Source organism: Chlamydotis macqueenii, chromosome 14 (genome assembly GCF_036417535.1).
Source record: "Chlamydotis macqueenii isolate bChlMac1 chromosome 14, bChlMac1.mat, whole genome shotgun sequence".
Lineage (NCBI taxonomy): Eukaryota > Metazoa > Chordata > Aves > Otidiformes > Otididae > Chlamydotis > Chlamydotis macqueenii.
This window is the reverse complement of record NC_141569.1, coordinates 11,624,366-11,643,506: the sequence shown is the minus strand read 5'-3', so window position 1 is coordinate 11,643,506 and position 19,141 is coordinate 11,624,366. Positions and strand designations below refer to the sequence as shown.

Sequence of the window (19,141 nt, the reverse complement as noted above, 5' to 3'; positions counted from 1 at the left end):
ATGTTCTGCAAAAACACCTTAACAGAAAATGGCAAAAAGGTTATATAAACCAAAGGACCATTGACATTAGCACACAGACCCAAGAAAAGTACAATAAGCCATTGTTAGTCACAAATCGTCTTGAAAAGTGCATGCCAGCCACGGACACTAATGGCACGGAGGTACTACGGCCTCATTCCCCGGTACAATACCCACAGAATCTCCAAGTCAGGAATATTTGCCTTCAGCCTATTCTTCTAGCCGACAATTCAGAGAGTGACTTTCCAAAGAATTGTGTTGTTCTCTGGTAACTACAATGGGACACTGAATCAAGGAGGCGCTAGCTTGTAGTCCAAATGAAATCCTTCAACCCTGAAATATTGGACTTGCAATAGCTTTGGTGACCTGGTGCAGAGCGAGTGGTAGTGGCTGTAGCTGTGTTGCCAACAGATGAAATGCAGCCCCCAGGTCCATATGGACACCAATTGTATCACCAGATACAGAGCTCACTTGAGCTCTCTGTCCTCAAAAAAAGTAGGCAAAACATGACCATTAGGCAGAACCTCTTTCCTATGACTTGTTATATATTTGGTTAAAACTGGTCACAAGTGAACCCCCACATGCTTTCCTTCCCAAATGGCTTTAGAAGGCAGGCAGCTGCAATGATGTACCAGGGCTGTCCCTCACCCCAGGAGTGATTTCTGCCCACCAGTCCTGGAGATATTCTGTTACATTAATAAATCAAGATATTTGGTGAGTGGACATTTCTGCTACCTGTGACTCTGAAAGGAGATCACCATTCCTCTCCTGCAGATTAAATCCTATAACAGCACTCGACACTGAGGACAAATTCAGTAGAGACAGGCTGAGATCACCTTTCCTGACAGTAGCTGCTGCCTCTTCCATGGGACAAGTCACACAGGCAGTGGGAACCAGGACAGGGGCACCTCTTGGCTAGGCAGCCAGTTTCCCTTTCTAGCCCACAGCAAGAAAGTGCTCTTCCTGAGAGCAAACCACTACTCATGTCACAGACATTGCCCTGTGGAGGAGGCGGACCATGCCCTTGAGGTGAACGTGTCCTTGCACTGACTATGAAGATGGAGTCCATGATCAGGTTGTACAGAGATATTAATGGTTAGATGAAACTAATACTGACTCAAAGGAGTTAGGAAGTGCCCGGGAGCTCCAAGGGGAGGCCAGGCCCTCATCAGAGCAGGGATGGCACTGACACATGGGAAAAGATTTACCCACGTTGTTTGGTAGAGAACAATACCAACAGAAAAATACATATGCACCACCAGAAGTACCGTGTCAGTGGGGAGAAGGGGCAAAAGTGATGAGACGTGGATTTACGACAGAGAAACATTGCCAAGTGAGTTTATTGAACAAGTGTTTCAGGAGATAAGGAAACAGGACAAATTGAAGGAAAGTTGCTGGGGAAGATCAGCCCGTGGGAAGTCACACGTAAGGGAGCTTGTCTTCCTGGGCTGGACTCCAGCACAGACTTAGCATTCAGTCATACTCACAAGGTTGAGAATCCTATTGCTTTCCCTGGTGAGGAAAGGAGAGAGAAGGATTAGACACAGAGCATATTCAGTGCTGAAGCCTGATTCTTCACTTCACTGACCAAAGTGTTTGCTTAGTGCTGCCTGGAGATAAAGAACAGTCTCAAAAGCCCAAATACTCCCTTTCATTATTATCCTTAAGGGAAAGATTAAAGGTTTCACACATTTGACACAATCCAGTTGGTTTGGTGTAGTACTTTCCACATGCCCTGATGAGTTTGTGGGACAGAATACGTGTTGGTGAAAACGAGTAAAATATCTTTGAAGTTAACAAACAGGAGGCCATGTACAGATCACAGAAATTGGCCCTTCATATTTTCCCTTAAAATGCAAAAAAACCACCCCATCTCCTTGCACAAGTCATGGTGCACCAGAAATATCCAGTATATGCCCGTAAGCAGTTAGTCAGAAATGCATTGTGAAAATAGCCCTGCATTGGTAGTATGAACAGGAATTGATCATGGAAGGAAGGGGTTTACTCTTGTACGTACAGGTAGGCATTGCAGAAGAGACATCTGTTGCCATATGTTTTGCCATCAGAGCCACAGTGGGGCAAATATTCCATGGTGCAGATAGGAGAGACTTCTTGGAAGCTCTTGCAATACTCCTGCACACAAAAGATAGACATGAGTCTCTGCCTGGCAGCAAACCATCGCCCCCTCACCGTAAGAAATGACACCCCAAAGAGAAACTAAACTGTTTGTAACATCACAACAACCAACTCAAAGTTTCCTCCCGGTGGCAGATGTGATCTTGTACTATTTCTGCTCACTGCCACGTCTTTTCCTGCACTGTTACAGAGCAATGGGATGGATGTTGGCTGTTTTATGACCCGTGTGAAATTCCCAAGGGATCTCCTCAGATCTGCACACCACTGCTCCCCCAGTTTGTAACCCAGAGCAAAGGACAGTCCCCCATGAGTGTAACAGACGCTGAACCTCACTCTTTGTTCCCATCCTTTCCCACTCACTTTTGTAATATCCTCTTCACAGCGTCCACTCCTCCTTTTGCCGATATTGGTCCGATGCTCCCTGGAGGAAGAAGAGACTCTTGTTAGCCACAACCTTCCCCATTACAACTGCAGCGCAGGAACAAACCTGACTCCCACACAGTGCACAGGAGATTTTGGGGTAAACTAGCTTAGCATTGACAGCATAGCACTAACAAGAACATGCCCTTATGGACCAGGCATGTGTCTTTTGGAATAACGCTCTCCCCAGCTGATGCATCTCCCCTTGTGGGGCTTTGGGGTCAAGCACCCATGTCAAACACCAACCAGGGCAAGCAGGAAAATGAGGGTAGACAGCAAGGACCCATCCAGCACAGAGTTTCAGAAAGAGCCCTTGCACATTACTTGGCACTCACAGATCCAACCACCACCACTGCGAACGCTCCAGGGAGAAGGACGAGTACTTACAGGTTGTGGGCACACAGCATACACTCGCTGGCATAAGTGACACCATCGGTACCGCAGACGGGGTTGTAGATCATCGTGCAGGCCATCAGCTGTCTGCCGTCCTTCAGCATGGAAGTTGGGTACTGGCTGCAGTTGAGCTGAGGAATAAAAACGGCAAAAGCTCTGGCACAGGCTCTGCTCTGTGAAAGGGCGCCCAGGCACAACCCCCCCGCTTACGCCTCTGCCTTTTAGGATCGGCCGTAGGACAAATTATGGTTCTCTATATTAACTCATTCTTCATGGAAAACTAGCAATTTCCTTCCATAGCCTTATGCTGGAGAAGACTGAATCAAGGCTTGAAGGTAGACATTACTCATTCAGCTTTGTATTTATCATGATGCCCCTATACCTCGCTGAACCCCACCGGGATATTACAAAATGCAGCTCAAAAATAATCTGCAAATCACAATGGCATGATTTATGCACTTCCTGCACGAGGGCCAACTGCCACCAAGGTGTTTTTCATGGCCCACAAGAATGGAGGGGAGATGTGCTGACAGATCTTTTGTTGCAAAGGGACGGCTCCAAGAGCTGGAATCTACCAGCAGGACTGACAGCAGTTGAAGCTGATTTACGCCGGTTGAAGAACTGGCCTCGCGTTTGAGCACTCCCTGTTTCTCCAGTGTGAGCTCTTCCTCCCTGATTTATGTATCTCACCCAGCCTGAGCACAGAGCGTACTCAGGAAACAAAGGAGTGACATTTCATAGTTTGTTTGTATAGAAATGAAATATCTGACTTGGGACGTCGACGCTTTCAAACACATGCTAATGAGATGACTTTGTTCTTCTATTCCCCAGTGAGTGTAAATAGTTTAGAGCTGGCCAAATATAGTTAATCTGGTATTTTTACAAGATTTATTGTTGGTGTACATTAGATTACATTGCATTTACAAAAAAAAAACCCAAAACAAACTAAAAAAAAAAACAAAAACCAGAGAGGGGTTTGAATCCCCTGATACATTAGGTATCAGCATTCAAAATAGGCAATTTTCTAATCTGTGCAGAACATCCTTTGTAAAATGCAAGCATCCAGAAGGCACCAGGTATCCTGGGTCCTCTGCGTCCCCTCCCCATATTGCCAAAATAGACTGCTGACTTCCTGAGGCAGGTATGACAGACCGCTGTGGGAAAGGGATTTCTTCTTGTAAAGCCTTAAATCATTTATGCTGTCTCATAACTCATTCCTCACCTGTCCTCTCCTTTTTCCTGACTGCGTGCAGGAAGCGCACAACGTTCCCACTGCCGGGAGGGTGATATTCACCCGCAGAAGGATGGACAGCACAGGCTGTGACCCCCAGGGAGGTTACACCACTCAAACCAAGAGGCATTTATTCAAGTTATAAAATCAGCACCAGCCCAACCTCTTATTTTTCTTTACGTTTCACTTACATGGGGAACTTCCTCTATGCACCTTCCATCATGCTTCTTGGCAACATTGGTTCCAAACTCACTGGAAGAGAAAGTAGAGTTAAAAACACTCAACGATTGATGCTGAGGAGCTCTCGGGGGGTGACCTTACATGTTATGGGCGCAGAGCGCGCAGTCATTGCTGTAGGTGACGCCGTCTGTCCCGCAGATCTCGCGCAGGATGAAGGGGCAGGCTGCGATGGCTTCCCCAGATTTGGTGTTGCTCAGGTATGTGCTGCAGTCAACCTGGGGAGATGAAATAACAATGCTGGGTCAGCTGCTGGGAGATGGAACAGTGCCTTATCTGCAGTTTTCTCACTCTAACCCTCCAGATTTTTTTCTGCTAGAGGAAAAACAGAATTTTTTTTTTTTTTTTACATTTAGTCTCCCATTAGAAATGAATTAAGTAATTGTAGTTGGGTTTGGTATTGTCTCCTAACAGAGGGAAGAAAGGAACAGCTGGCCAAAAAGATTATTTTCCCAGACTAGTATGTATGCAAATTTTGAAGCAAGCGTTTAACCCAAGGAATCTGATTTAAAGTGTTTGACATTAGGTTCACCTTGACATAGTTAACTAAATCTGAGGTTTTGTTTCAGCTTTTTCAAAACAGCAGCAAGAAGGGTTTCACCAGCTCCTGTTGCAAAAATATTTACGGTATACAAAATCTAACAGTGTAAATATTTGAGGATATATATATATATACACACACACACAAACACCTATTGGAAGTCAGGCTACACTAGCTAAGCATTGCTGACGCTTCACTGTCATTTTCCATAGTTTCCCCAATGCAGTGTGTCTCATTACCCCTATTTTCCCAGATGGTCCAAGAGCAAATTAAAGCAAAGACAGCATTGTAGCAGTGTGTCTTTACTATAGAAAATATATTGCAGTCCCTCAGGAGGCATTAAGTTATTTTTGGTGCTTTAGAGCTGCTCTGCATAAGCAGAATAAATGTGTTGAGATATTATCAGCACATATTGTCACTGTGCAGGATAATAAAGCTATTTTTATATGCATATCTGGGAGCAGATTTTTCCTGGCTGACCAGAGCATGAGGATTTTTTAACCTGCCTGTCTAGTGCAATGGAAATCTCAGCACTGAATGATTACACGGACATCTAACACAGCCTTCTGTCTCCCTCTCCTACTGGGCTAAAATGGGCTGCCTGGTTCTTGGGCTGCCTCTGATGATTTGTGTTCAGCGATCGGCAGTACCGGGACATTTTGTTTCCGAAGTGCCGGCCTGTTCCCATCTCTCTTGCCCTTGCACATAGCACGTCGGCAGCAGCCGCTGAACCGCAGCCGCAGCACCAGCCCCTTGCATCTCCTCTCTGGGCACCCAGAGACTGTCTGGGCTCTTCTGGAGGCTGGGAGAGTAGGAGATGCTTATTTTATAGTTCGTTACACTTACAGGAGTACTTTCCTCCTTGCATCTTCCCTCACGGCTTTTCTTAACATGAGTCCCGTGTTCTCTGAAAGGCAAAGGTTGGCATTAGCGTGCTCCCCACCTAAGCCCTGCAACACCCCGATGCCACAGAAAGCAAACCAAACTCATAGCCAATATATACGACAAAGGAGGCATCTGATTGCCTAACGAACCAGCTTCTCCCAGTCATTAGCAAGCGTAATCCTAAGTGGTAACAGACCTATCAGGTCTCCTCAGTGTGTGCTATGCAGCAGCCCCATCCACTCTTTCTTCTGCCCAAACACCACAGCCCCCATAGCATGCTCGGATTGAGAGCTGGCTCTCCCACGGCTCCGAGGAGGAGCACAGAGCATCAGGGAACAAAATCAAGGTGATGGGGGCTTCAGGAGGTTGAAAGAGAAACAGAAAGAGACACGTAGATATGTTGGTATCAAAAGAAAAGCCGTCTGGAGCACTAACCGTGGCTAGGCACTCCAAAATGAAGCCCTGTGTGCCGTACTTACAGGTTATGGGCACAGATGCCACATTCGTTGTCATAAGTAAATCCATCTGTGCCGCAGACTGGGAGCAGAATCCTCGGACAGCGTACATAGGCTTCAGCACCCTTAATCATTATTCGTTGGTATTTACTGCAATCAATCTACAAAATGCAGGAGCATCAAACCTGGGGGAAGTCCTTGTTCTCCGAGAAAAACAGCAGCATAACCTCCTGCCATGCCTTTTATGCTGGGATGCTGAGACAACACCAGTGCTACGTCTCAGCTCTCTCAAAACCAGGCTGAGTCAGTCCTGCATGGATCCTTTCTTGCACAGAGGGAACTGCACAGCACTGCATTGTTTGTGAGGTGCCAAATCACTTGGGCAAGTAGGTCAGTCAATCTCAAATGCAAGATACGCCAGAAAAGCAAACAAAGAGAAAAACATAGTTCTCTCTTCATTCTGCAGGATAGATATAAACATCAAAATAGTGAAGGAATTTGGGCTTTGCTGACAATGCATTTGAAGAACATCCTCAAAGGAAGATCTAAGCCCAAACTGATCAAGTTCCACATCCATGTGTTGGCACGTCCTAGAGACCAGCTGTAGGACTTTTTGACTGGTACACTCAGCTCAAAACTGCAGGTGTGCTCCGCATACCAGAATATATCCCCATCCCAAAGGCTGGCGTAGGTATGAATTTGTAATGAATACTCTGGGCCTAGCTTCCATGCCACCCATCTGCCAGGGCTGTGCGGGCAAGGGGGGCCCAGAGGACACCTGCCTCAGGACAGATGGGATTTGTATGCATCCTCAAAACAAGGGACTGACAAGACTTAATAGGCAGGTGGAGAAAGCCAGGCTTCAGGCCAGCTCACTTTCAGAGTAGAGGTAGCCTCAGGGAACCTTTCAGTTGACGTAGCTAAGAGGAGAAATATGCCTTATATTGAATACTTACCTCAGAAGTCTCCTGTCTGCATTTTCCGTTATGCTTTTTGCTAACATGGGTCCTGTGTTTTCTGGAAGAGGAAAACAACAAAGCTGAGGATCTAAATGGTTGCAGTCATGTGCAAAATAAAGCTTCAGACTCTATAAGAGTGTATCAGGCTAGCTACATCACTCTAATCATTAACAAGCGCATCACATCTTCTCATAACATGCAATTTAAAACAATATTCTGAATTATTTCTTCCTCTGCTCAGTCACTGCCCGGCCCAGAGACTAATCCAAGGAGCTGCCATCTGACTTTTCAAGATTTCCCCTCATAAGCAGAAAGAAGTTGTCAGAAGGAAACTCAAGGTAAATCCCAAACCAATCCAGCTTCTAAGAGACTTGAAGAAACAGGCATAAGCAGAAATGCAGAAGGATGCCTCTCAGGACTGCAAAGCATTGCTGGCTACTTAGGAGGAGCGCTCTACGTATGGCACTTACCCATTGTGGGCACAGATCCCACATTCATTATCGTACGTAATGCCATCTGTGCCGCAAACTGGACTCAGGATCCTTGGACAGGATACCAATACTTCGCCATCTTCACTGGTTGCTGTTGGGTACTTGCTGCAGTCAGTCTGTCAGAATAAGGAGAATTAGCTCTGGTGGAGCCCTTGCTATGTGAGAAAAGTCCATGCAAAACCTTTTCAATCTGTACCCCAGCCTCCACTTTTTCTGCAACAGGACAAAGCCCTGATACACTGAAGCTAAACCTTCAATCAGAAATGAGCTTTCTAAATATTATCCTAGCTCTCTAGGAGTCAAGAAAAAGGACAATGTTGGAGAAGGGGTCCTTCAGGCAGAAGAACATGTACAAAATTGAGTCCATTCTCATAAAAAAAAAAAACTTGAATTTAGCAGGAAACATTTTTCACCAGCTGGAAATCTGACTAATACTGTTTTGGTTTGTGTTGGTTTTCTCCCCACTTCTCCACCTCTGTGATTACTTGTTACTTCAGATTCCCTGTAGTTAAGCACAATGTTTGAAAGGAGAGATAATAGGTGTTTATCAGTTGGAGAATGGATTTTCTACATCACAGAAGTTCGATGCTGAAATACAGAAGCTTCTCTTCCTGAGGCACCAGACTGTAGGCCTTGTACAAACAGACAATAAACTACTCTATAAATATGTATGCTTAGGGGTTTTATGACTCTCACAATGTCTGTGAAAGCAACCAGCATGGGAGTTTTGAATCCCTGTTGCGAAGGGTGGAAATGCTTGTGGTCTCCAGAGAGAAAACTACCAACTTGCACAGCATGTTGGCAGGTGAAATCTTGGGCCTCCCCTTCCCCTGGGCACAAAAGCCAGCTTAGTACATCTGGAAGTGAGTTCTGCAGCACTGACTCTTTTCACATCCATCTCCTTTCTCTTTCATCGTTTGGTGGTGTGTGCATGGGGTGACCCTCTCTTTGGAGCAGGGTGGATGCAAAATCCACTCTCATTGTGCAGAAAAGCAAAGCATGGACTGGGACCCTCATAAGCCTCATCATGCTCCTCTTGCAGTTTTCTAGGGAAATCTGTGGGGTTCTCAGGATTCTGTTAACAGCCCTAAGAGATGGATCTTTGATTTCTACTGCACTTACAGTGACAATCTCCTGCTTGCATTCTCCATCATAGATTTTGCTAATGGTGGTGTTATGTTCTCTGAAAGAAAGAAATACTTTAGTTAGGAAGCCTTGAGAACAACTTTTCCTATTACACTCTAGGCACTGGGACTGTGCTTTCTTGTCCCACACGCCTTGTGGGACACCACAACTGCTTGATTTGTTTGAATGCGCCCCACAGATGGTAGCAGCAAATGCATGGTGTTTCCATATCACACAGTAATTAAGTGTTAGGAGTAATTAGGTGTTACAAGTAACACTTTGTTCTGTTCATGGCTCTGCTCTGGGTTGTCCTCTGGTTCTTTTGTGATTCCCCTCACAAGCACAGACAAAAAAAAAATGGGGAAGAAAACTCAGGTTGGCTGGAGAATTACAAGCAGCCAGCTCCAAAGAGACCTACAGAGACACCTGCCTTAAGACAGACTGGTGTTTTACAGAAGTCCTTCTGAGAGCCTTAACTGTCACTCTTTGTCCAGAAGGATGTTCTATGCACAAGACTTACGCGTTGTAGGCACAGATCCCACATTCGTTGTCGTAAGTGAAGCTATCTGAGCCACAGACTGGTTTCAGGATCCTTGGGCATGCTACCAGGACGTGACCATCTATTTCAGCTTTTCGGTACCTACTGCAATCAATCTGTAAAAATAGCAGGAACAGAGAGGGAAAAAAAAAAAAAAACACAAAACCACATTTTCATATAAAGATATAACACTCCTACATCATCTGCTTACTATCCCTCAGCCTTTGGGGACAAATCCAGCATGAAACTAATTCCACTATCAAACACCAGAGTCAGTTCTGTAGGAATCCTCTCCTGCTGAAAAAAAAAAAAAAGTCACAGCAAGAAGGACTGTGATTTGGATTTTGAGAGATCCTTCAACAAGATCCTGCTGGAGCTATCCAGGTGGTGAGATCCAACCTTCAGCCAACACAACGTTTGCATTTTATTCCCAATTACAGAGACTAGAAGTCTGCGTTAGAAAAGCAGAGACATGCTCCCAGGCAGCCCATAAAAACCCTCTCATCACTGGTTATCACCAGATTTTAAGTCCCTTTGGGCTGTGCAGACCAGCTGCACACATTCTGTTTTCCTCTTGTGTGATGTCTAAACTGTACCCTTTACAGCTGAAGTCTTCCATGGACTTTGTCTTACCACAATAGATTTCGGCTCGCATTCTCCATCATGTGCCTTCTCCACGCTGTCCCTGTGTTCCCTGGAAGAAAGCAGGCTGTATCAGGGACCGCAGAGAGCAGCGGTCACCTCAAGGCTGGCAGCGTGGGCACCCAGATGCTAACTCAGGTGCTCCCCTGCCCAGTCCATCTTTGGGGGATGAAGCTGCCACCCTCACCTTGAGACCCTTGCTTCTGCTGGGTTTTCCAGCAACACTCACTTGTTGTGGTGGCAGATCCCACACTCGTTGCTGTATGTGGTACCATCGGTGCCACAGACTGGCCTCAAGTTCCTCGGGCAAGCTACCCATGCCGTCCCATCCTTGCCGATGCCGCTGGAATACTGGCTGCAATCAACCTGCGAAAGCAGCACAGAATCAGCCCCAACGTCATCTTTTGCACGGAAAGCAATGGCCATGCAGCCTCCCACCACCACCGCACCTGAAGCTTCTGCCAGGAGGTAAATTAGAGGTATTATTTTGAGTCTCCTCAGGCAGTCAGGAGGAGTGAATCTTCCCTACAGAAGTTTCTGATTATGCTTTCGTTATGCCAGGGTTGGAGGAGACAGGGCACAGAGGACTGATTGCTGTGGGTGAGACGGTGCCTAATGAAGGCAGCTGGTAATTGGGAGCCTGGCTGCACACCAGAGAGCCTCAGCTCAAAATCTGATCATTTCCAATTGTGCTGCAGTCTCGAGTGAGTTACAGGAGCCTCGTAACTGCGTGGGAAGAACCTGCAGACTAATCCATCGCACAAACCCTGCTGTTTTCCTCTCTGTGATACTGATATAGAAAACCTATGCAAAGAACGCAGGTTTTGGGTCTTACTAGATTAAAAAAAAAATATCGGAATCACAGTCTTTGATCTTTTCAAGCATATCATCTCGAGATTGTATTCGTCATGAGGAAATAACCTACTGCCTTTGGCTTGGAGCAACTCAATTATGGCTAAGAGTTAATATAATAGGATCATATAATCACTTCTCACTTTCATTGTTTTATTTAACAGACTGAAAATATTGTAAAACATGGAGAATCTTTTCATTTCTCATTAAATAGGTGATATCATTCAATCATGCACTGGCAAATATTATTTGAACAGCCAAGCTCTTATTAGATTTAATCCACTTGCTCGTCGAGTAATTACATACTGTTTCTACTTTACCAGAAATCTGGAATAGAACAGAATAAATAGATCCGTTGCTCACCTCAACTCCAAAGGCAGTATCTGAAAGAAAAATTGGGAAGAGAAAAAAAAAATCAAATTATTTATATGCAGAGATGATACACGTAAAGCTTTTCATGAAATTGTTAAATTTGGTGACTGTTGTTGACTAGTTTGGAATCATAGAATAGTTTAGGTTGGAAAAGACCTTTATGATCATCAGGTCCAACCATTAACCTGGCACTGCCAAGTCCACTACTAAACCACGTCCCTAAGCACCACATCTACATGTCTTTTAAATATCTCCAGGGATAGTGACTCCACCACCTCCTTGGGCAGCCTGTTCCAATGCTTGACAACCCTTTCAGTGAAGAAAGGTTTTCTAATATCCAATCTAAACCTCCCCTGGTACAACTGGAGTTCATTTCCTCTTATCCTATCTCTTGTTACTTAGGAGAAGAGACCAACACTCACCTCGCTACAGCCTCCTTTTAGGTGGTTGTAGAGAGCGATAAGGTCTCCCCTCAGCCTCCTTTTCTCAGATTAAACAACCCACCTCCCTCAGCCGCCTCTGATAAGACTTGTGCTCCAGACCCTTCACCAGCATTATTGCCCTTCTCTGGACATGCTCCAGCACCTCAATGTCTTTCTTGTACTGAGGGGCCCAAAACTGAACACAGTATTTGAGATGTAGCCTTACCAGTGCTGATTACAGGGGCACAATCATTTCCCTACTCCTGCTGGTCACCCTATTTCTGATACAAGCCAGGATGCTATTGGCCCTCTTGGCCACCTGGGCACAATGCCGGCTCATGTTCAGCTAGCTATTGACCAAATACTCCCAGGTCCTTTTCCACCAGGCAGTTTTCCAGCTACTCCTCCCCAAGCTTGTAGCGTTGCATGGGGTCATTGTGACACAAGTGCAAGACCCGGCACTTGGCCTTGTTAAACATCATCCAGTTGGCCTCGGCCCATCGATTCAGTCTGTCCAGATCCTTCTGTAGACCCTTCCTACCCTCAAGCAGATCAATGCTCCCACCCAACTGTGTGTCATCTGCACACTTACTGAGGATGCACTTAATCCCCTTGTCCAGATCACTGATAACATTAAACAAGACTGGTCCCAGTACTGAGCCCTGAGGCAGCACATGCTACCAGCCTCCAACTGGATTTAACTGCATTCACCACAATGCTTTGGGCCTGGCCATCCAGCCAGTTTTTTACCCAGCAAAGAATACACCCGCCCAAGCCATGAGCAGCCAGTTTCTCCACCAGAATGCTCTGGGAAATGGTGTCAAAGGCTTTACTAAAGTCTAGGTGGACAACATGCACAACCTTTCCCTCATCCACTAAGTGGGTCACCTTGTCACAGAAGGAGATTAGCCTAATCCAACAGGATGTGCCTTTCATAAACTCATACTGACTGGGCCTGATCACCTGGTTGTCCTGTACATGCTGTGTGATGGCATTCAGGATGACCTGCTCCATAACCTTCCCCAACACCAAGGTCAGACTGACAGGCCTGTAGTTCCCTGGACCCTCCTTCTGGCCTTTCTTGTAGATGGCCATCACATTTGCTAATCTTCAGTGAACTGAGACCTCCCCAGCTAGCCAGGACTGCTGATAAGCGATTGAAAGTAGCTAGGTGAGTAGTTGCTCCAGCTTTCTCAGTACCCTTGGGTGGATCCCATAGACCTGTGTATGTCTGAGTGGTGTAGCAGGTCACTAACCATTTTTGCCTGGAGTATGGGGACTTCATTCTGCTCCCTGTCCCTGTCTTTCAGCTCAGAGTGCTGAGTACCCAGAGAACAACTGGTCTTACTACTAAAGAATGAGGAAAAGAAGGCATTACATATCTCAGCCTTTTTCCTCATCCTTTGTCACTGCGTTTCCCCCAACATCCACTAAGGGATGGAGATTCTCCTTAGCCCTGCTTTTGTTGCCAATATATTTACAGAAACACTTTGTTGTCTTTTACAGTAGTAACCAGATTAAGTTCTAGTTGGCCTTTGGCTCTTCCAATTTTCTCCCTGCATAACCTCACGACATCTTTTTAATCCTCCAGAGTTGCCTACTCCTTACTCTAAAGGTCACAAACTCTCCTTTTTTCCATGAGTTCCAGTCAAAGCTCTCTGTTCAGCCAGGCCAGTCTTCTTCCCTGCCAGTATGACCTATAGGGACAGCCTGCTCCTGAGCCTTTAAGATTTCCTTCTTGAAGAATGTCCAGTCTTTCTGGACTCCTTTGCCCTTCAGGACTGCCTCCCAAGGGGCTCTGTCAACCAAAATCTGTCCTCCAGAAGCCCAAGGTAGCAGCTCTGCTGACCCCACCCCCTTACTTCTCCAAGAATGAAAAACTACCATTTCGTGATCACTATGCCCAAGACAGCCTCCAATCATCACATCACCCACAGGTCCTTCTCTGTGCACAAACCACAGTTGCGTCCCCCACCAGCTGTGTCTGGAAGTTATCTTCCACACCCTCCAGGAACTTCCCAGACTGTTTCCTCTGCTGCATTGTATTTCCCGCAGACACTTGGTAGATTGAAGTCCCCCAGGAGAACAAGGGCTAGCGATTGTGAGACTTCTCCCAGCTGCTTGTAGAATATTTGATCTGCCTCTTCATCCTGACTGGGTGGTCTATAACAGACTCCCACCATATCTGCCTTGTTGGCCTTCACCCTCATGCTTGCTCATGAACACTCAACCCTATCATCACCATCATTAAGCTCTAGACAATCAAAACACTCTTTAACACACAGGGCTACCCCCCCACCTCTGCTTCCTTGCCTATCCCTTCTGAGGAGTTTATAGCTATTCATTGCAGCGCTCCAGTTGTGTGAGTCATCCCACCGTCTTTCCATGACAGCAACTATATCATAGTTTTCCTGCTGCACAATGGCTTCCAGCTCTTCCTGTTTGTTGCCCATGCTGAGTGCACTGGTGTAAATGGACTTCAGTTGGGCTATTCACCCCACCACCTTTTTGTGGTGAGAAGCCCTAATTCTTATGTGACCATTCTCAGGCCCTTCCATGGATTTACTTGGTTTAGGAGAATATGGAGCTTTACGTTATGCCAGTAAATGGTCATAGGATATATTAAAAGTTACTAAATAAAGTTTCATTGCACTTTTGAGGGAAAATAAAAGAGGGGAGAGCACATATATTAATCCATCCCTAAGATGTTACAGGGAAGCAAAAGAGGTACTTTTCATTCGGTCCTCTTGGAATTTAGCCTCTTCTAAGAGCCTTTATATTTGACTTTCAAAAGTTTGGACGTGCGTGTTTAAGATGACTGTTGACCACTGGCACTGTCCATCTCCAAACACATCCCTCTCAGTTACTGGGAACAGCACAGTAAATTTACAGAGCAACCCTAGAGGTCAAAGTTTGCATTGATATTGCTCACGTAGGTACAGATGCCGTTTCTAACAGTTTTACTTTGCCCTTACAGACAGTACTTCCATGTGCAAGCTTCTGCCCTGCACCAGGATTGCTCCTGCAGTTTACTCCGAGAAACCAAGAAGATTAAAACAGTTGCCTGCATGAGGTTTGCTGAAACCTCAGTCTTGAAGTCTAATTTTTTTGCTACACACTCTCTCAGGAAGAATATTTATTGATGCAATAAGGCTCTCATCCACGTTACAAGACTCAAATACTTATACTGAAATAAAAACTCATCTCTGACTCAGCTAGATCAACCCCTGCAATATCCCAGGAAATACTCACCTAAGCAGCAGCAAAGGGCTAGAGCCACTTTCACGAAAACCCCCGTTCTCATCATGGCAGACAGAGGTACCTCTCCAGTGCAGCCTGCCAGCTCTCTGTGTGGGAGAGGAAGACTGCAGGTAGGAGCAGGAATATATAGCTCACCACGATGTCAAGTGGTCCCACCTTATTAGGTAACGCTCCAAGTCTGTCATCAGCATTCAGAGCCAAAAATATATTTACCCAGCTCTACTCTTCTAGCTAATGATTGACACAGGCACATATACCAGGAAGGGGCCTTCTGTGCAGCTGGAGGGAGTGGGGAGCGTGCCAGGACCCCTCTCCTCCCGGATGGATCTGCCCCAGCCCGGGACTGCCCTTCACACAGCCGCGGCACATCACAGGCTCATGTCTAATCTGAATGGCTAAATGCAGTTAGATCATTCTCCTCCTCTACATTTTTCAACTGAGCTGCCAGCTGATAGCAAAAACCCTCATTATTTAACCTCAGAGCATGATTTTACACTCTTCACCACTGTATTTCATCCCAGTTTGAGCCCAGCCAATTTCAGCCCAGAAGGTCACCTTGTGCTCTGCAGGAGAAATTCTGCTTTTCTCTTGTTTTGTTTTTTTTTGGCGGTTTGTTTTTGTTTTTGTTTTTTTTTAAAAAAAAACAAAACCTCAGCAGTGCTCTGCTCCATGTGCCAATTTTTTCTGTACTACAGCAAGGAGCAAAAATACTACATTTGGTGCTAAAATCCATCTTTTTTGGCTATTCACTGATAACTCTGCTGATGTGCTACCACCTCCCTCATGGCCAGTTCCTGACCCACCTCACCAAGCCTACGTGTCGCCATCCCCCAGGGCAGCAGGCCAAATGCTTTTGATGTCTGCATAGACTGGATGTACTGTATTTCCTTTATCTAGGAAGTCAGCCAACTTTACAAAGATTGACATTAGCCCACACAAGGCTTCCTTCCTGAAAATTCACTGTGTACATTATCCCTTTACACTTTGTATCTTTAGTTTTCTTCAAATCTCTCCTGAAGGTTTGCTCACTATAAAGTAACAGAATCTGGATTGCTCCTGAACACAATTTAAGGAGATTTTTGGCAATTCTTTGGATTAGTCTCAATCCTAGTCTTCTCCAAATTTCTCACTGACTTTCAATCTTTCAAATTCTGTACTTGATAATCAAAATCCTTACTTGCAGATCTATTTTTGACATAATTTAAACAGAGCGAGCTCGTGTTGAATCATCCCAGTCTTATTTTCTAAGAGAAGGACATCTCCAACATCCTTCTCACTTGAGAAGCAAACCCACAACAACATGGTTTTGGGATTACCTAATGGAAAATTCTATTTGCTTTCGTATCCGGGAGCTCTGCTAATATTAGTAATTTGCAGCATTCATCTGCAAAGCTAAAGTCTCCCCAAATGCCAGCATTTCCAGCTACGCTCATCTCTAGTGACATTAGAGAGATCTCTATTCATATATCTCATTCTCATTCCTTCCCCCTCATACTGAGCCCTGACATCTCCTGTCCTGTCCCTTATCTCAGTTCCACCATGTGTCAAGGACTCCAGACCTTTGGACCAATACAAGCCTCAACTACAAGGACCTCTATTCATCCTGATTACAATATCCATCTCCCAGGGCTTATTACAGCCAAGACTATCATCAATTAATGCTTCCTGGCAGGGGAAAATGTATCTTGACAACTTAATTGCCAGACTCTGTAAAAGCTGTCATGGTCAAGCAAACTCCTGCCAATGTCCACAGAGATGACACCTGAACCTTATCGGAAAGCAGATATTATTTGCAAACCAAATCTGCAGTTAAAATAGATTGGCTCAGCATGTTCTGTCAAGATCACAGCAATTCTCTTCCAACTAAGTTATTAAATTTGAAGAATAGTTTTCAATAGGAGACAGATTAAAGGGACAGAAGAGCAAACACTTGTCAAGGATCTAAAGAAGGAATTGGGATCTAGAAAACATCACTGCAGCTATAGCACCTGTCTGCTGTCCCCTCACATAGTGCTTGGCTTTGGGCTTCTGCTCGGTGCCCATGGAAGATCCATGCTGCAACCCTGCAAGAGAGCCACCTGCTTCACACAGAGCAACCCAGCAAAGCCTTGTCCACCAGCTGTTTGCTCATCAGGGCAGAGCCTTCCAGGGTCAGAGCAGAAGGTGCAGCACATCCCACCCACGCTGTACAGGGAGACCTTTGGTTGTCCTTGTGCATTTACACCCTTGTGTTTGTGCAATCCCCACTTGCAGGCACGCTGCGTTGACATCTACCTGTTTATTTTCCCTTCACAGGTTGTGCCAGGAGAGGGAGGCTCTGCAGAGCCCGCCTGAGCGGCCCTGGACATGGGCACTCTGCTCATTTCTTCTGCTGCTTCTCCAGGTTACCTCTGGTCACAGCTGTGAATCATCTGTCATCATTTCTGCAGAATTTCACTAGCTGGGCCAAGAAAGGAAGCCAGCCCTTTGAGATCAGAAGCCAGTAATGCCAACTCACCTGTTTTTCAGAAATATAAGTAGAAATCATCTATGCTTCTCATCCACAAACCAAGTGTGCGGTTGTTACTACACCTAACACTCAACTGTTTCTTTTGGGACCTTCAGCATCAAGGTGAATCATGAATTCTCATCTGGATTTGTAATTTGCAAGTAGTTGCATTTACATCTTACCATTTTCAGTGAACAATCTGAGTGGAGCTGCTCATACCTTAATACAGGGGAAAGCGTTGAAATTTCTTACGTTGTAATCCTGGTGGGAGAGCCAGCAGCAGGAGGGCTCCTCCAGCAACTGGAGCAAGGAGATCCCAAGGGAACGGCCTGGCTAAGAGCTCCCCATAGCAGGGAGGCCCTTGTAGGAAGGAACAGATGTGCTGACAGATGCCAAACAGGAACCTTAAGGAGAGAAAAGGGAGAGGCCCATTCACCAGTCCCCAGGATAAAAGCAGATGAGCCATGGAGTAAAAGTTGTGACAATCAAGGCAAATAATGCTGTGAGAGCAGCTGGGACGTGGTGGGCAGAGCTACCAGGCTCCAAAAGGACGGACTGCAGAGGTCTGAGAAACACTGCGGAGAGTTCAAGGTCTGCTGAGGCATCTGCCAGAGTCAATAGCCCTCACTATACACCAAGAGCAGCATTTGCACACCCTGAAGAATTGCACAAGTACCTGACACCTTTTATGAAAAAAAAAAAAAACCAAAAAAAACAAACCAAGAGACTCAAGGCCCCTACAGAGAGCAGTTTAGTTCAAAACTCAACCATGGTGAGAAGCCTGGAGACCAAAGCTATCAATTCATAAGGCCAGTTCTGCAAAACCTCAGAAAGTGCTGTGAACCACAGGGCGTCTGTGGATCTTGGCAAGAGATGCCCTTAATAAAGGACAATTCACAGGAAACAGAAGACTCCCCAGAGCACTGGTATCTTTCCAGCTTCGAAGAGGACTCTTTTGGCCTCATTACTGTGTTGGAGGGCAACACAAAGGGCAATCAAGAGCAAACATAAAGAAAGGGTAATAAAGCCCCAACACCTCTTGAGCTTTTATCTCCTTCACTGCAGGAACCTCACAGAAATAACACATGGCACCACTCACATGCAGTCCCGCCGGAGCTCTGCCGCATGCAGGGCTGCTCAGGACAGACATCACCACCAAGCCCTCGGAGCGACCTACAAAAGGGGGCTGGAAGGAAGAAAGGATTGACGGGGCAGGCTGCTGAGAGCAGAAAGGAGTTAACACCGCTGAATCTGGCAGGGTTAACAACAGCACAGGCAGTGTTAGCGAGTCACCATCCTGTGCCTGCTCAGAAGACAGGTTTGGAATCTAACGATCCCTAATTGCCAGCTGTGAATTCTGTGGATGATAATTTCTGCTGGCAGCAGGAGAAATTCAGAAGGTGCTCAAATACTGACAGAAGAGGCTACCAGGGCACCGCCTTCATCAGTTCATTGCTTCTGGAGCACAGTTAATGCAGGTTTTATGGGTGATTACTTCAAAACCTAAATACTTGAAATCACTACAAATCATAATAGCTTTCAAGTGCACTGATTTTCATTTGCAAGAATTCATTTTAAGCCCCAAATTGTGCACTGCTTCTATGAAATCATGTAGATGTCCCTGCACATGATTTTAGCTGGAATCAGTGAGCAGACATCAGAGAACATTTTTACT

The 19,141-nt window shown here is 45.7% G+C and overlaps 1 protein-coding gene across 1 annotated transcript; it reads right to left on the bottom strand.

Moving 5' to 3' along the window:
* Positions 1-1,340: 1,340 nt before the first annotated feature.
* LOC104487275 (serine peptidase inhibitor Kazal type 5) lies at positions 1,341-15,090 on the bottom strand. Its single transcript, XM_010130179.2, has 16 exons — positions 14,970-15,090; positions 11,287-11,306; positions 10,301-10,437; positions 10,063-10,123; positions 9,412-9,545; positions 8,889-8,949; positions 7,746-7,882; positions 7,273-7,333; positions 6,341-6,477; positions 5,823-5,883; positions 4,520-4,653; positions 4,390-4,450; positions 2,962-3,098; positions 2,515-2,575; positions 2,036-2,151; positions 1,341-1,530 (listed from the first exon to the last, which is right to left on the bottom strand). Exons 1-16 carry the CDS (start codon positions 15,022-15,024, stop codon positions 1,485-1,487), a joined length of 1,419 nt encoding a protein of 472 aa, XP_010128481.1. The 5' UTR covers positions 15,025-15,090; the 3' UTR covers positions 1,341-1,484.
* Between the last annotated feature and the right edge of the window lie 4,051 nt (positions 15,091-19,141).

What these genes read in the sequence shown, in the direction of transcription:
- LOC104487275 (XM_010130179.2), bottom strand. Translation starts at nt 15,024, where the DNA reads ATGATGAGAACGGGGGTTTTCGTGAAAGTGGCTCTAGCCCTTTGCTGC. An exon ending in ATACTGCCTTTGGAGTTGAG is followed by an intron (nt 10,438 to 11,286) that starts GTGAGCAACGGA and finishes CTGCTTTCGCAG; the next exon opens with GTTGATTGCAGCCAGTATTC. An exon ending in GCGCTCTGCGCCCATAACAT is followed by an intron (nt 4,451 to 4,519) that starts GTAAGGTCACCC and finishes TTTCTCTTCCAG; the next exon opens with TGAGTTTGGAACCAATGTTG.